Below are 16575 nucleotides of genomic sequence, written 5' to 3'. Positions count from 1 at the left end.
TGCAAAGCACTCCTGATGCAAGAAATCACTACTTCACTGATAAAGACACTTCTTGGCTATTAAATATAAATAGAAATTGTATATTTATTCCTGTACTTAAGAATCAAATATGTCTCATTGCTATATATTAGATTACTGGCTTCCTAATCCTTTGTTTCTTTTATAAACATCAACTGCATTCTCCCATCCAGCACATAAGCATGAAGACCACTTACCCACACACGTAAATATAACCATTCTCATGAAGAAGGATTCTTGCCACCTGCTTGCCATGGAGCTGGATGTTGTCTTGCACATACTTGGCTGGGGTTTCCTCCTGCCCCACAGGAGCATCTCTTGAGAAGCAAACCTTCAGATGAGTTAAAATGCCTTGCTTAAGGAAATGTCTGAGCTCTTCTCTGAAATATAGTACATAATGGATTACTGGAAGGTTGTGATTTAAAGTTTAAAAAGTCTGAGCCTTAGAATTGGATACTCAGTGGTTGAGTATTACAATACTAGAACTATATGGTACCTGAATAGATAATCTCTATCCTTATGTCTGCAGCCAAAAAACAACCACATTGCTCCAAAATTTCCATCTGGGTGTTGTTCTTGGAGTTTCTCTCTAAGTGATAAAGAAAGTTTAGATGTATGACATAAAAATAAGAATGCATAAATCCAATCTTTTTCACCAGGAAATAACACCAACAGATAAGTTTATAAAATCCATCTTTGCAGTCACTGAAAGAAAACGCAATTAACATTTTATTATCCATAGGCTGTCATGGCCACTCTAGCAGACATCACCTAAGCAAACATGTTTGGAAGTTATAGCCATCCATGAGCTCTATGTGACATAGACCTAACAAAGATGATTCAAAATATCATACTGTGAAGCCTAGACAAATTTCTACATGAAATAATATTAATAACAATTTTATGAATAAATCAACTCTTTATAATGGAGAAGTGGTAGAGGGCTATAAAAGGCAAAAAGTGTAAGAAAGGATTATGAAATGATGAACACACCAATGAGACACAGAGCATGTCATTACACTTTTGCTTAATAAAAAAACTAAAACAAAACAAAAGTGACTGTCCAAAGGATGTGACTGGAGAACAGTACCTAAGACTTGTTCACTAAGTCACAGACATGAAGAGAAGTATAGTTCTGTTCTGATACTAAGTTATACCTATTAATGTCATTCCGTTGAAAATTTCTAATGTTTGGGGTTTAACTTTGAAGCTTCTGGTATAATTAGACCTCTGTTACTACCAATTTTATCCAGAAGAGATAGAACAGCTATACATCATCATGGCATGAAAGTGCACCTGAAATTTGTTGTCCCCAACCATGTATACTATAAACCACAGCATAGCTGGGGGGAAAAAAAAGAAAACTAAAAGTGCCACAGTAAAAAAGGAAGTTCTAACACAAAGCAAAATCTCTATAATATACTGTGTTTGCTTTTCCTATGGTGACAAATTATGTTATGCTATTACATGTTTAATATTTTAAATAACATTAAATTTAACATTTAATGTTAAATTTAAATTTAACATTTAAATTTAACATTTAAATTTTAAATTTAACATTAAACATTAATAACATTTTTTAAAATAAGAATTTTACAACCAAAGTCCAAATATCCCCAAAACTACTAAATAAACAAAAAGGCTAACATTAAGAGGTATGCTTCCCCACTAGCCAAAAAAGCACGTACCTATGCTGTAGGAAACCAATAAAGGGTGCTATGCCAGTTCCTGGACCCACCATTATGATGGGAGCTGAGAGGTCATTTGGTAAGTGGAAAGAATTTGTTGTCCGAGGAGAAATGGATATCTGGAATATTAAACCAATCATGGCAAGTATGAAAGAAAACATAGGCAAAAGCGTATAAACAAGATGATCTTTACTAAAGAATTTGCTAAAGAAAGTGCAAATTCCCATCAAAGAAGCATCATTAAATTGAACAGTAGCATTAAATCCTATTGAAAACATTTGTCACTACAGAGAAATAAGTTTGCCTTACATTTTTTTTCTTTTCTATCCAAATCATAAATGCTTTTAAAATGACAGGCATGGTATTAGTATTTTTGAGGGAGAATACCAAATAAATGATAATCAAATCATTTCTAGGCTCACAGATAAGATCTACTTTCTAGTAGACAACCAGTAATATATATTACAGAGAAATATACCCCAAAATGAAGACATGATTCTTCATGTTTGCACATAATGGGCCAATGAAAATTAATATCAAGATGGGGTTGAGAAGAGTTTTAAATGAAAATTAGGTGCCATAAAAAGATATTAAAGAAAGCAAACTTGTCCTAAGATAACACTACAAATGACACACTGATTTCTTCATTACCACGATGACAAGAGACTTTATGATAAATGAGATTTTGCTCAGTGCTGTATCAAAACATAAAGGACGTCACTAAGTCTACATGTAAATGTGTCCACAATTTGTTAAAAAAAAAAAATCATATAACCTTTTTCTCTTAGGTGCTTTAAAAGTGACTTCACTTCCCACCATTTCTTCTCACTAACTGCAAGAATTCAGATCTCTCAGGCACCACAGCTATGACAAAAGGGGAGATATAGGGAGGACCGAGGAATTCTACTACTCAAAATTGGAGAATACAAAATTAATCTTTGGTTGTCATCAGAATGACACCTATGTAAAACTGCCTACTTGGGATGCAGGTATGATACAGTCTAAACATAAGACGAAGCTGTCTCTCATCACCACCCTTCAATACTTGCCAGACTCTTCACCTCTCCCTAGGCCAATCTACCAAGAGTATCAACAGAAAGGATCTTTTCTATGAATAGAACAAGCAAGGAGAAAAGACTGCATTGTACAAAATTCATGTTTTGCACATTCAGAAAATATATGGATTAGTTAAGAGTAAGTGAAAGTAAATAAAATTTTTTGCCCTTCCAATAGAAATTTTAAAATTCAAGTATGGCATAAATTATCTTTTGAATAATTTGATAGTAATGGACAATGTGGGGGAGACTTCATTATTCTTCCTAATCAAGCAAAGAGAGCAATTTAACGATGCTGAAATTACATTCTACTTTAGTACCTTCGGAGACAGGGCTTTTTCGCTGTCTTCACATGACACATGTGTGTTTGGCTGAAGAAATGAGTCAACCAAGGTGGCTAGCCAGCCTGTGCACACTCCCTTCCGCAAAACCACTGTTGTGGTGTTGGACAAAAACTCCACAGTGTTAAAAACAAAATGAAGCTTCCCTGGGTGAAATAAACTTGAGCTGCAAAGACATAGAAGGTTAAGTTTTGAACTCTGTATTAGGACTAATACATACGGGCCATTCATTTTTATTGCAGTGAGAGAATATTTCCTTAGAGGCTCTAATCTACCTTCCAACTCCTTAGAAAGAAAAAGCCATAGTAGTTACTCAAAAATTACCCCCAACTCCTACACTTCTCCACCCCACGTTTTGTGATATCAGGAAAGTCTCCAATTTTATTTGCTTGCCCTAAGACCAGATAATATTTATCAAAACTGACATACTCTATGGGTCTTCATATAAAAAACTGACTCACTTTTTTACCATGTGAACCAACAAGGATAAATCCTAACAAATACCCCCATACATGATTTATTGTCAAGATGATAAAATTGGAAGTGACTGAAGTATATACACCCAAAAACTCAAAACTTAATGTGAAAACATTTTTAAAAGGTATTTCTACAAAAACACATTTCTGTTCATGTTATATCACGGGCTAAATAATATGAAAGAACTCCAGAGTTAATTTTCATTCCTCTTTCAACAACAACACCACAAAAACAAAAAAATCCAGAGTTCCATCCAGTATTATTACAAGGGACATAGGAGAAGGCCAGATGGGAAGACAGTAGGAGCTGTGTGAGGAATGGAGGCTAGACCAGGAGTCAGGGCCTGGACCTATGGAGCCAGTACTCACAGAGGCCCAAGGCAAACCTCTTTTGGAGGAGCTGGGCACCAATGGAGAAGGCAGGTGGAAGAGCATGGCACTCACTGCCCCAGGGAAAACACAGTGCTGGGCCATCGGGAGCCACACCAAAGACTTTATACTCTGTGAGGTCCTGGAAGACAGGAGCCTCATGACTCCTCTTCACACCATATCATGCCTGCTACCACCTTCCACAAATCAGGTAAGTTTTCACTGAATAAATTAATAAACAATAAGGATTTGGAAGTCTGAGTTTCATAAGATTTTAGGGAAAATATGTTATATTATTATGTGAATAAATATTAGTACCTGGCACATGAATATGGTCTGGGTTGGAGTTTAGGAAGATGTTCTAGGAAAAAAAACAATTATTAATTCACTGCTACTGAAAATAACCTTATCTAAAGGATAAAAAAATTCTAGGGCCTAAATTTAATCCCTGTCTTGTCTTAGAATACTCAAAATAACTTACATTCTAAATATATTATAGCAAACATATAAATTCTTTGTGTATAAGTAAAATGTTACTGTTTTCCCTCTAATTCCTAAAATTAAAAACCAGATATAATGCATTTCCTTACTCTGAAAGCAGTATTTCTACCCATACGCTGGTTTTTAAACAACCAAAAGCTACTAAGCACATAATAAATGAATAGGCTTCAAAGTCAACCCATCAAACTTTTATATATGTATGTGCAATTTTCTGGAGAGAAGTATCTAGAATTTTCAGATTTGAAATAAAGTCATGACCCCCAAAAGAATAAAGACCACTATTTTAAAGATAATTGAAATACTCAGGCTTGAAATAAAAACAAGTATGTGTGGTGGTAGACATCTTTAAATAAAATTATCTGGAAACTCAGTGATTTCAAAATATATAGGCATTCTTTTGAAATCAAGTTAAGGAATCAATATTTAAATATCTAATTGTCCACTAATAAATTTTGGAACTTTTGTCTTTAGTATATTTTTAGTAGTTATTTATGCAAAAATTTGAAAAGATCTATATATAGTGGTTTACAGGTTTAATTTTTCTAAGAAAATGTAAAAAAACTTAAATTTTTATAAGTCCCAACATTTTTATTAATTTTTATATATAACTATGTAATTAAGTGGTAATTTTATAAACATTTAAAAAGGTAACAGAAAATCTACAAAATGAATGGAAACAAAGTAGTACATATCACGACTCTCCAGGACTGCTTAGAACTTCCTAACCTGTGTTCTGATTAGTGCGCCAACTCCACTGACCACTCTAGAACTGCCGTCTCCAACCACTGGCAGCAGTTCTCGGCCTGTCGGGGTGGGCTGCAGAGCTCCATCATAACCCCCAGTGGCCCACCCTCACCATCCATGGAAAAACTGTCTTCCATGAAACCTGGGTTGGGGGGTGCATAGCAGGAGGTGAGTGTGGAGTGAAGCTTCATCTGCATTCACAGCTGCTCCCACCACTCGCATCACCGCCTGTGCTCCGCCTCCCTGCTCCCTGTCACATCCATGGAAAAACTGTCTTCTGTGAAACCAGTCCCTAGTGCCAAAGAGGCTGGGGACCGCTGCTCTAGAAGAAGTCACTGGAAACGGCCAGAGCACCAGCCTGAGGGCAGGACACAGGAAGAGCAATCCCACTTGGCAACTCGTTCTTATCATTTGGGGGAGGAGGAAACAAAAAAGAACACGAAGAAATAAAAAGGAAGAGGAATCAGGACCCCGTACTGGGCATCGAAGGGACCTTGCTGGCCTAATGGTGAAACAGACAATACACATTTTGGTGTCACCAAAACCAAATGCAAATGTTAACGATGTTACTACTTATCACTACAGGAAAACAGGAGATGGCAAAATAAAAGCACAAGAAAGTAACAACGGTTTAAAAATCCTATAAAGTCCTTATAGTCACCCCCCCCTAGCATTTTTAATCCCTTACTGAGAGCCACTGAGAGGCCTCCTTCAACATAGACTGCTCAAGGATGATTGTAAGGTCTCTTCTGATGATGGATCAGGTTGGGCAAAAAAAAAAGGATTATCTTTCATCTGAAATATTTTGTGACAGGTCTCTGCCTGGAAGGACCCTTAGTATGTCAACTTATACTGGTATGACATAAGGAATCCCCTTGTGCTCTTAAAGGACCCTAAATCTGGATTTGCTCAGATGGAGACATTTCTGCACTTTGTACACCCTTCAATCTCTGTCAATTAAATCTAATGTTATCTTTGAAAGGTATTTTTTTATAGTCATTTTAAGACACAATTTAGCTAAATGACCTTTTTGAAAAAAAATAGCTAAATTAGAAAAGATGCTCAATTCTGAGCCCAAAAAAAGAGAATTAAGACAGGCTATGTTAAGAGAGAAAAACATAGTGACATTAATAGAAGAAAAAAAAATTAGGAAATCAAAAGCTTGGAAAGGGGAATCTTTGATCTTCTAGAAGCCAGTGCAGATGTTACAGCACCCTGGAGACAAGATACAAGATAATTACTTACTGATTGTCATGCATTTAGAGGTGTTCCCAATATGTCTGCACAGTCAAAGAATAATACTTGAGTAAGTTTTCTTTACTAGAGGAAGCTGGCCTGCCTACTAGTGCACGAAGAAGGCCAGTGCCTATGAAAAAGCCTACTCACCAAGCAGGAGACCGAGTGGTGGCCGGCATGACGGGAAAGCGAGGAGGAGGTCCAACAAACAGGCACAAGCGTCCCGTACAAAGCGGCTGTAGTCAGCTGCCCCTTGTTTGCTACACAGCTCCTGCAGCCTGCGTTTTTCTGCGCTGTTGCTGGTATAGTCCACAAGGGCTCGCAAAAATGCCTGCAAAAAGGAAGCCAACTTAAATTACCACGTGCTTAGTGGCTAGGGCTATTAGAGTATTCAGTTAGTAACTGCCTAGGAGTGTGCCCAATTACCCAAGAGAAAGCGAGAGAGTTTTACTAGGACTGTAGTCAGGAAAATACAACTTAATTTACCATTTGCTTTAACATTGCCTGTTAGGAAGATTCCACAATATAAATAACTAAAGCAAAATAATAAAGTTCTGAACCCCAACTCTCAACAACTTAACCACATCCAAACTCCTGGACAAAACAGCAAAGTTGCTAATAAGTTTTAGTTTAAACACTACAGCTTACTCATTACAATAAGCTTATAGTATTATTACATTATAAACAATTACAAGCTTATTCATTATATAACATATTAATATATAGCTTACTGCTCAAGGGCTCTTTAGGATCAAAGCACTTCAGTAATTATTTGCACCAAATGTTATGTGAATGCTTATGAGTACTGCTACTTTTAATTCCATGGCACAAGACGGCTGTGTCCTGGACTCCCTAAACAGAGCAGGTAAGATTGCTGCTCTCATGGGTCACAGGTTTCATTTAATGGCCTAGCCCAAGAATCCCTTCTTAAAATATCCAGAGACTAACACATTACATGTATTCCTCCAAGTGCCAAATTCAGCACTGAACAAAAAACAAGCATTCAGGAAATGCTGCTGAGTGAATGCCCAAAAATCTGCATGGATCTTTGGCAAGATAAGATAATTTACAAATAACACTTTGTAAATTCAACAATCAATAAAATATACTTAATCAAAGGCTAAAACAGTGACAATTATAAATCCTTTAAAATAATTTTCACTTTAGTACTACAGAAACTTTGTGGTACCAAAATAGAAAATACTATACTGTTTTTGAAGACAAATATTATTACAATTTGAACTTCAAATACTTTTAAAGTAGCAATTCTACCACATTGTTTTACAGAAATACTTCAATTCAACTGCCCATGATTAAAACAAACTATAACATATCCATTAAAAATATCTTCCATGTTTCCATGTTGAAATATATACAGATTACAGATTTCTTTTTAAGTAAAAAAAGGTAAACTGTAGAATAGCACATATACTATAGGACTCCATTTTTTCTTAGTAAAACAAAATTCAAGTGTTAACTCTGAGAATTTGATGATAAAAGACTTTGGTTTCCTGGGTTTCTTATTTCTGTAACCAGAGTTTTTCCAATGAGCTATTTACCAATGAACTATTATTTTAATAGTAGGAAAAAAATATACTTATGTCTATACCTAGCAAAAATTTGAAAGAGGGTAGAGATGAACCAAAATTGTGAATTTATTGAATTTGAATCAAGAAGTTCTCATCACAGTTACTTAATTCTAAATTACTCGAGTTTTATCTAAGGCTGAGCCTCTCTTTAAAGTAGTTTGCTTCCCCAAAACTAGAAATGTAATAAACACAACAGAATAAAAACTACACTGGGGAAAGGGTGGCCTAATTACAACACTCTCCATGCTCACTGACAACACAAGTTTGGCAAAGCACAACTTGGAAAATTTTATCCATTAATTTTTATTTTATCCATTTGAGGGAACTGGTTAGAAGAAATCAGTTACAAGTATCTTTTAAAACAGTTCCTGGCATAACACTGACATCTAGTGGATTGTTCTATCTCAAAATTCATCTAAACATAAATATAACACTTATCAAAACTCTTCAATTTCTCCTGAACAAGTCTGTTTCAATAATAAATAATTATGTAGAATTCCACAAAGGAGATCTCAACAACTGCAGAAGTGGTGAGTGGTGGTGGTTGGCGGAGATCCCAAACTCTCATAAGCTTCCTGTCATCAATTACAGATAAAGTAGCAGTGTGTAGCTGGGTACACAAGGGCAACTAACACACTTTCATCACTGTTTAATGTGCTATATGAAGTTAAGGCCTAGCAAAAAGAAGACTAGGAAAAAGCCCTATTTTAAAAATCCCCTTTCAATAGAAAATATAAAAAATGTAAATGTAAACAACACAAAAATATTTGTCCATGACAATTATAAAGACAGCACACACCCTTGGGAACTAAATTTAAAACTCTGAAGATATTTTTTAAGCCTTCAAAGGGCAAATGCCAGATCTATATAATAAATCCTAAACACAGCTAAGAATATTTTAAAATAGTTACCCCAAGACGACAGATACCTTTTTAGGAAGTGCTCGTATTTCAAGACACCAGGTAAGAATGAATTGGAGAGAACATCCCTCAGGTACATGCTGGGGTAAGGCAGCTCCTTTTCAGGTAAAGACAGGAAAGAGGTTCATGACAAGAAAATAAAGAATAAAATGTTTTTCATTTCCCAAAACACGATTATTGTAATACTTTACATTATAGTACTATCAAACTACAAAATGATTTGTGGCAATATTGATTTAGCCAAAAAATTTCCCCAACATGAATATAGTAGAAAACCTCACCTTACAAAAATAAAAGAATACAAATTCAAGGTAGGCCAAAAAAGGGAAAATTATCTAAAATTAAGAATAAAAAGCAAAAACAATGGCAGTACCCCACTGCCCCAGACGCCCTAACAAGTCACAGCATCAGGGCTGTACCTTTCTTCTTTGTGTCCGCCTTAATGTTCAAGAGGACACAGTATTCTCTTTTATCTGCAAGCTGCAGTCTTTCGAGGAGGTTTTGTACCTCAGAATCACTGTTAGGACAGATCACATTGAAGGCATCTCCAGGCTGATAGGGAAAATCTGTTTTCTAGAAAAGCACCAAAAGGAAATAAAAAAAATTATGAGTTAAGGAGTTTCAGTTATAGGATAAGAAAAAATAGTTTTCATTATACGACCATTTTAACATATGAACTCAGAAAGAAAAAAACTCTAATTGCAAAAAACTAACAAATAAGTCTAACAAAATGAACACACATTTTATTAGCAGTTACTTTAAAAAAGAAATTTGGTATTATCCAGGGTTTTGCCTTTTATCACTGTGTATTCAGTTCTGAAAATTAGACCCTTCTTGTTTTCTACAGAGTAAGGTATTTTTAATAATCTATGTAAAAATCCCTCTTTTATAAAACATACATGTACACACACATAGACACATGAAAACATACAGTAGCCCAAAGAACCTAATTAAGGTCATCTGCATTGGTTTTCAGGTCCATTTTCCTTACTTTACTCTTCTCCTTTGAAGAGAAATAGAGGTAGGAAACGATACTTCATTATTTCCTTAATGAGTACAAAACATCACACTATCTGGCTGAATACTGGTTGTGAGCAACATGGGCTGGAAAAGAAGCCACTCCCCAAATCAAGTCTCATCACTTGGCCCATTTCCTCCACAGCCCCAGAGCAACAGAACATACAGACTAGGGTTCTAGAAAGGGACCTCTCACCATGACCCAAGTTCACATTTCTCACCTGCAACGAGATAGACTTGACTCAGCACTGGCCAACCCTTGCCTCTTCACAACAAAAATGTAGAATATCAGAATAAATAATTTTGGGGTGTACATAGTATTAATACTTATGGAAGCAAAAACATCTAGTGCTGATGCTTGTTGTTCTTTCTTTTTTCTATTAGGAAGTTCAATTAAATCTACATACAGCCTTCATATGCCCTTACTTTTCTGAAAGTACAAACCACAACTTCTTGGGACTTTCATTAAAATAAAGGGTTGAGGTAATTGTCTTTGAAGTGGCACTCAGCACTAGTTTTAGGATGATCAATCAGTTTCTTAACCTGAGGTCAATGGATTCTGGCAAGGGGTGGAAGGGAGGAGGGGCTCATGGATGGGGCTCACAGAGGTACATCTCAGAAAGGACACAACCACCCTAAAACTGCACGTAAATGTTTCTATATACAACTGACCCTTGACACTCACAGGCTCCATATCCTCAGATTCAACCAACCCTGGATGGGAAATATTAAAAAATAATACAAATTTTAAAATATAGTATAATAACTATTTACATTGTATTAAGTGGTATAAGTAATCTAGTAATTTAAAGCATATAGGCGGATGTGTGTAGGTTGTATGCAAACATTACGCCATCTTACATAAGAGATTTGAGCCTCCAAGGGTTTTGGTCTCTGAAGAGGGTTCTAGAACCAATCTCCTGAGGATACTAAAAGATGACTGTAATCATTTTTCTGGAGAATCCACAGTCATTGCAGATTCTCAAGAGAATGAGAACCGCTGCTCTGAGGAATTAACCTTTCCATGCCAGTCCAGTCTGAGCTCTATTTCTAACTAGCTGGCTGACCTTGGTGAAGCTTCCTTTCCTGGGCCTCTTCTTTTATGTAAAATGTTGCTCTGATTCATTATTCTTTCAAGGTTTAATGAGTAAGGCAGCAACTCTATCCTCTCAGGCTGAATCACCTCCAGTCACTCCTCCTCTTAGCCCTTCCCTGAGTGGAAAGAAAATAGGTGTGAGGAGGAAAGAAAAAATGATGAGTCAGCAGCGTAATGGCCAGATATACTGTCAGAGACCTCTCATTCTTCCTGAGCATATATAACTGAACACCACATGAGTCTCTGCACAACTCGACAATATAACTGTGCTGAAGAAATAAATTGTGCAACTTACTGAAATGTCCAATTCTATCAACAGAGTGGTTTTTATGGCATCATTCGTAGTAAGTTGAACTGCCTTTGAGATTGGAACTTGAAAAATTGGATCCACTGAAGTCACAGATGTTTGGCTTTTCTCCTTGAGAAACAAATGGAACAAAATATAACTAAATGAAATTTTCAATTATACCATTCCTTCATTTAGTGACTATGCAGATCTATAGGGTCTTACAAACCTTCCTGGCTACTTTAGTATTCATTTCTAAGGTAAATGAGTACACACAGATGGAGTTCACTTTTCAGAAGAGAAGCTCATCTCTATTTCAAACTCCCTGTCTGCTAGACACTAGAATTCCTGAAACATACATAGAAAATATCAAATACTAGCATTTTCCTTTAAATGTCTAGTAATCTCCCTAATAAACTATGTAATAGGAAACAGTATGTATGCAGGTATTTCAGGAAGGAGACTCTAAAGGAAATCACAGATGTTTAGGGTTGGAACATGTCTGGGTAAATGGTGGTAGGAATCCCCTGCTGTTGGGCAATGCTGCTCCTGTGGCTGCTGAGCACTTGAAACATGGCTAGTGTGACTAAGGAACTGAATTCTTAATTTTAACCAATGTTCGTCAATTTAAATTTAAGTAGCTACAAGTGGCTAGTGACTCCTATACTGGACAAGTTTTGGAAAACTGCAAAGAAACCCACTTCTTTGTACTATCCCCTACTCCTTTTCTCACTTGATATTCCTAAGTTTAAAAATAGAAAAGAGCATTTTAGCAATTGCTAGTCAATTAATTTTGGATAGGTGGTTTTACAGGAAAGCCGGAAGAGGGGATTCAGACTGGGTGCCGGTGAATGACAATGTGCCGGGAAGACTGCCTTTAGCAAAGGCTGCTGCCAGCTCTGTCACCTGTGAGAATGGCCTGGCATTCGCAAGCCAGGTCTTGCCACTGGCCATGCCTCCTTTCAAAGGCAGCCCACATCCAATGACTAATCAGTGACCACAAAGATCCAGCCCCTTTTCCCAACTCAGGGCAATGCTTAAAGAGCCACCAGCTCCAGAGAACCCTGTGGGATTGGCTGAGGCTTTGCTGAGACTGCCTCAGCATCTCACTGTGTCCCATTCTGCTTCCCTCAATACTGTTCCCTGAGGTGATGATCCCCTAAAGATGCCCTAAAAACATCTCATATTGTGATTTCTGGCACCCTAGCCTGGGAGAGTCAGTGCCCAAGCAGTCTGGGAAACATACTAAACTGGATATTTGGAACTGGATCACCTGCCTGCCTGACAATAACACCACAATAGGGAGACAGGAGAGACAGGCCCAGCACACAGCAGCAATGCAAGTGAGAGGAATGGGATGCCAGTGGAAGGGAATGCATTAGCCTGTGAGATGCATCAGGTGCTTGAGAACCATGTTTCGAGAAGACCAGTGGGATGGGTTGTTGTTGTTGTTGGTGGTGGTGTTACTGCTAATCTTCACTCACACTTAAAGAGCAAAAAGCTGAAATGATTAACAAACAATTAAAAACTAAGTACAAAAGCCAGAGGACATCCTCAGGAGCTTAGAGAGAAGGAGTCATCTTCAGCCCCTGACCCCGAAGGTGGAGAAAGCCAAGGACTGATGGTGACTGGGAAAGAATGTACTCCTGACAGCTAGGAGAAATATCCTGAATCCCCATTCCGATTCCCTTGAACCTTCTCAACCTGCAGACACTGACAGCAAGAATTCCTTCTTGATTAAGATAATACAGGAACCTCTGCCCATAAGACATGCCCGTACCCCAACTCCTGCGCCCCCATCCCTCTCCTGGCTGCCGGGCCAGTGACTAGGATGAAGTCATAACATACCTGGCCTCAAAGTGCTAGGCCAGTTAAGGCAGGCAAAGGACTAATCCCCCAAAAAGTACAGGAAAGATCAATATGCACTAGCAGGAGCCAAGAGAGTATGCACACAACAAAACACTGAGGTTGTGGAGCGAGGAAGACAGCACATAAATAAATAGGCAACTGCTGACAAAGATGCTGGGTCAATCCTCACAATGAAAATAAATCAAGCAGCCATGACCAGGAAGCTGCAGGCAGCTGCTCCAATAAAAACTCAAGACCCCTTGCCCAGTTCACAGACCTGGAACCCACTGACTTCAGGAGAAAGCAGTCCCTAGGAGGACTCTGTACCACTACAGACTGCACTTTGTAACGGGTCCTGAAGTCCTTCTCCTGCACTGCACTGAGGGAATGCCCGAACGATTCAGGGTCTAAGAGAGTCCAAAGTGATGCTGTTATCCAGGGACCTCAGGTGTCGGCATGGCCCGCCTACCAGTGGGAGGCATCTGTGGCCAGACAGCAAATGGAGTCTTGGTCTCAGTGGGTCCAGCGGGTCCCAGGACCTCCAGTGGTCACTCAGTAGCTGGCACTACCCCACACTGGATTACTGGCCTGTGGGGTAAAATCTATCATAGTGTGGAAGGCCAAGACAAAACCTCTGGTTTTGACACCACCCTTCTCCCTGAGCACCACCATAGAAAATGAAAAACAATATACCATCCTGGGAAGAAGAGCAGAAGTCAAAACATTTTTAAAAAGCTAAAGGACAAAGGAGGTGGTCTCTGTCTCCATTTAATCTATAATTTGGCTTCTGCAAAAACCAGACAGATCCTGGGGGATGACATGAACTACCACAAACTCAAACAACAGATCCAACTTGGCCTTAGGTATGCTGTATGTGGACAATGATTCAGCCAAAGTGCTGTTTCCCATCACCATCACCAAGAGGACCAGATACAGTTCACTTTCATTTGGAACAGAAAATGTACACATTTACAATTTTGCCCCAGGGCCATGACAAGGGTCCTGCCTGCTGTTATAAGACAGTCTGAATAAATGTGTCCTGCAAATATCACACTCACCCACTCTATCAGTGACACTGTGCTACCAGACTGAATGAGCAATGAGTGGCCAGAACAGTGGAGTCTTTGGTAAGACCCATGCCCTATCCACTATCCAGATAAGGGCGTGAAGGGTCAGCACGGTTTTTAGGGTTCCAACAGTCTGGTGTATGTCAGGACATTCTCTCCCAAGTAGAGTCCACACTAGTACATCTTGTATCTCACTTCCTCTAGAGAGGAGGAGAACACCTGATAGGTCTCTTCAGGATCTAAGGGCAGTACATTCCACACCTGGGAGGACTACTTCAATCCAAATACCAGGTGACACAAAAGGCTGCCAGCTTTGTGTGGGGCCCAGGGCAGAAGGCTGTATAGCAGTTCCGAATGATGGTGCTCAGAAGAGGTCCTGCTGCTGCAGCACACAGTCCAGGCAACCCTCTGGTACTAGAGGAAACACTTTTAGATGGGGGAAAGATACTATATGGAATGAGACTGACTGAGGCCTTTGATGAGATTACACTGCAGCAGCTCATCAGCTTCTCACTGTGCCACATCCTGCTCCCATCCTCTCCATGCCCCAAAGCTATGGTCCCAAGAGCATACCCTACAAAACAATCCTCTTCCAATCCTTTACTGTTTCAGTATATCCTTTCAGATTTATAGTGTTACCATTAAATAATTCAGGTCTTTTATGTATATTACCAATTAACTCAAGCCTATTAATGACACTTGCTATAAAAGACACTCTTAACAGATCCTCCTAAACTAAGCAACTTCTCAAATTAACCAGTCCTCTCTACCCCCTCTGCCACATACTGATCATGTAGCTCACAGATGGGGGTGCTACTCCCTAGTATGTCTGCGCATATGTGTATTCCCAAACCTGATGAAAATGTCCTTTTTTTAATCCATAAAAACATACATATCCGAATGCTTTATAAATAAGATGCGGAAAAAAAAAAGACAAACTGCTATCATAGCTGGTGCTTGCAAATAGAGCTAATATACTAGAAAGATGTTGCATTCAAATTGTTTCTGAAATGTCTATGTCTGAATTTACTAAGAAAAAGAAAACAAGAAACTAGAAATGGTGATAGCTGCATAAGGATGTGGTTTATGTAAGAACATTCATATGGAACTCCAAACAGCCACTCTCCAAAAAGAGAGCTTGGCCCTGCATTAATAGATTGGCTGCCCTGGAAATTTATTTTAAGCATGTGGGAAAAAATTTGAAGGTACCATATACTGGCAGAAGTGGGGCAGAATTAGCTATTACTCAACTTGGTACTCAAAAATTTACACAGCCCCTTTAAAGTCTTTTGTTTATTGATGGAAAAAATACTCTTGGCAAAAACAATGACAATACAGACAAAAACAGGTCTGTAAGATATTAGCTACAAAAAGAATGGTCACCAATTGAAAAATCCAGGATATCAAAAATTAACATTAGAAAAAAGATTTTATTGTTTATAGTTTCCTCACTGCCCACACAACTGACCTTTGCTTGACTCACATCTAAAATGAGAAACCAAGCACTTAGTTCTCCAAAATAAGGAGAAACTAAGCTCTTAACCATTTACTTCTTCAAAGACAGAAGCGATGTGATAATATAAGCATGTCTGTAATACATGGGTGGGCAAAATTTTTCTGGAAGGAGCCAAATGCCTGACTTCACATGTCTCTGTGGCAACCACTCACCCTGCCACTGTGGCTCAAAAGCAATCACAGACACTACCTGAATGAGCAAGTGTAGCTGTGTTCCAACAAAATTTACATACATTGATAGGCCACATTTGGCCAGTAAGCCATAGTTTTTTTAAACTCTCCTCTAATATCATATGATAATAATAAAAAATAAACCAAAGCAGTCATCCATGGTTAAATAACATTCATAGCATAAAGCATAAAGTAAAACTACTCACCTGGCAGAGAGACTCCTGGAGATGCACCTGCAAGTAATCCGGGGGCAAAGCAGGAACACTAAGAGAGGCTTGTGAGAGTGGGGGTACTGAACGGATAAGCGAGGCTTCAAAATCTTCAATTAAAGCACTTGATTGACCACTGTTCACTGTATTTTGTTGCAAAACCTCAGAATCCTTTCTTCCTGAATCATCTACTCTCAGAAGCTCGACTTGTGATTCAAGGTGTAGTAACTCTGGTTTCATTTGGTCTGTCCTCAGGGAGATATGGGATGCCCTTGGGAGCGCTCTACTTAGCTCCTCTTGTCCTCTATTTGACTGAAAATGCTCTGTGAGGGCAGCCCAGAGTCCAGCAATCCACGGCTCAACCACGAGTTCTAAACTGGGTTGTAATAAAAAAGAAGAAACAACTGCCTAAGTTCTCTATTTGAACAC

At 38.3% G+C, this 16575-nt stretch overlaps 1 protein-coding gene across 1 annotated transcript in view; it reads right to left on the bottom strand.

Annotated features, from left to right (window-relative positions):
* Positions 1-16575, bottom strand: part of MTRR (5-methyltetrahydrofolate-homocysteine methyltransferase reductase) — a 34611-nt gene that overhangs the window by 9418 nt on the left and 8618 nt on the right. Inside the window, exons 6-15 of the mRNA XM_076007930.1 lie at positions 16144-16522; positions 11346-11468; positions 9357-9510; positions 8946-9034; positions 6579-6759; positions 4266-4308; positions 3082-3268; positions 1707-1825; positions 515-607; positions 216-398 (exon numbers count right to left, since the gene is read on the bottom strand). Coding sequence (XP_075864045.1) covers positions 216-398; positions 515-607; positions 1707-1825; positions 3082-3268; positions 4266-4308; positions 6579-6759; positions 8946-9034; positions 9357-9510; positions 11346-11468; positions 16144-16522 — 1551 coding nt within the window. The remainder of the gene's footprint in view (positions 1-215; positions 399-514; positions 608-1706; positions 1826-3081; positions 3269-4265; positions 4309-6578; positions 6760-8945; positions 9035-9356; positions 9511-11345; positions 11469-16143; positions 16523-16575) is intronic.

This window comes from Microcebus murinus, chromosome 11 (genome assembly GCF_040939455.1).
Source record: "Microcebus murinus isolate Inina chromosome 11, M.murinus_Inina_mat1.0, whole genome shotgun sequence".
Lineage (NCBI taxonomy): Eukaryota > Metazoa > Chordata > Mammalia > Primates > Cheirogaleidae > Microcebus > Microcebus murinus.
The sequence above is the reverse complement of the archived record's forward strand: the minus strand, read 5'-3'. Positions and strand labels throughout refer to the sequence as shown.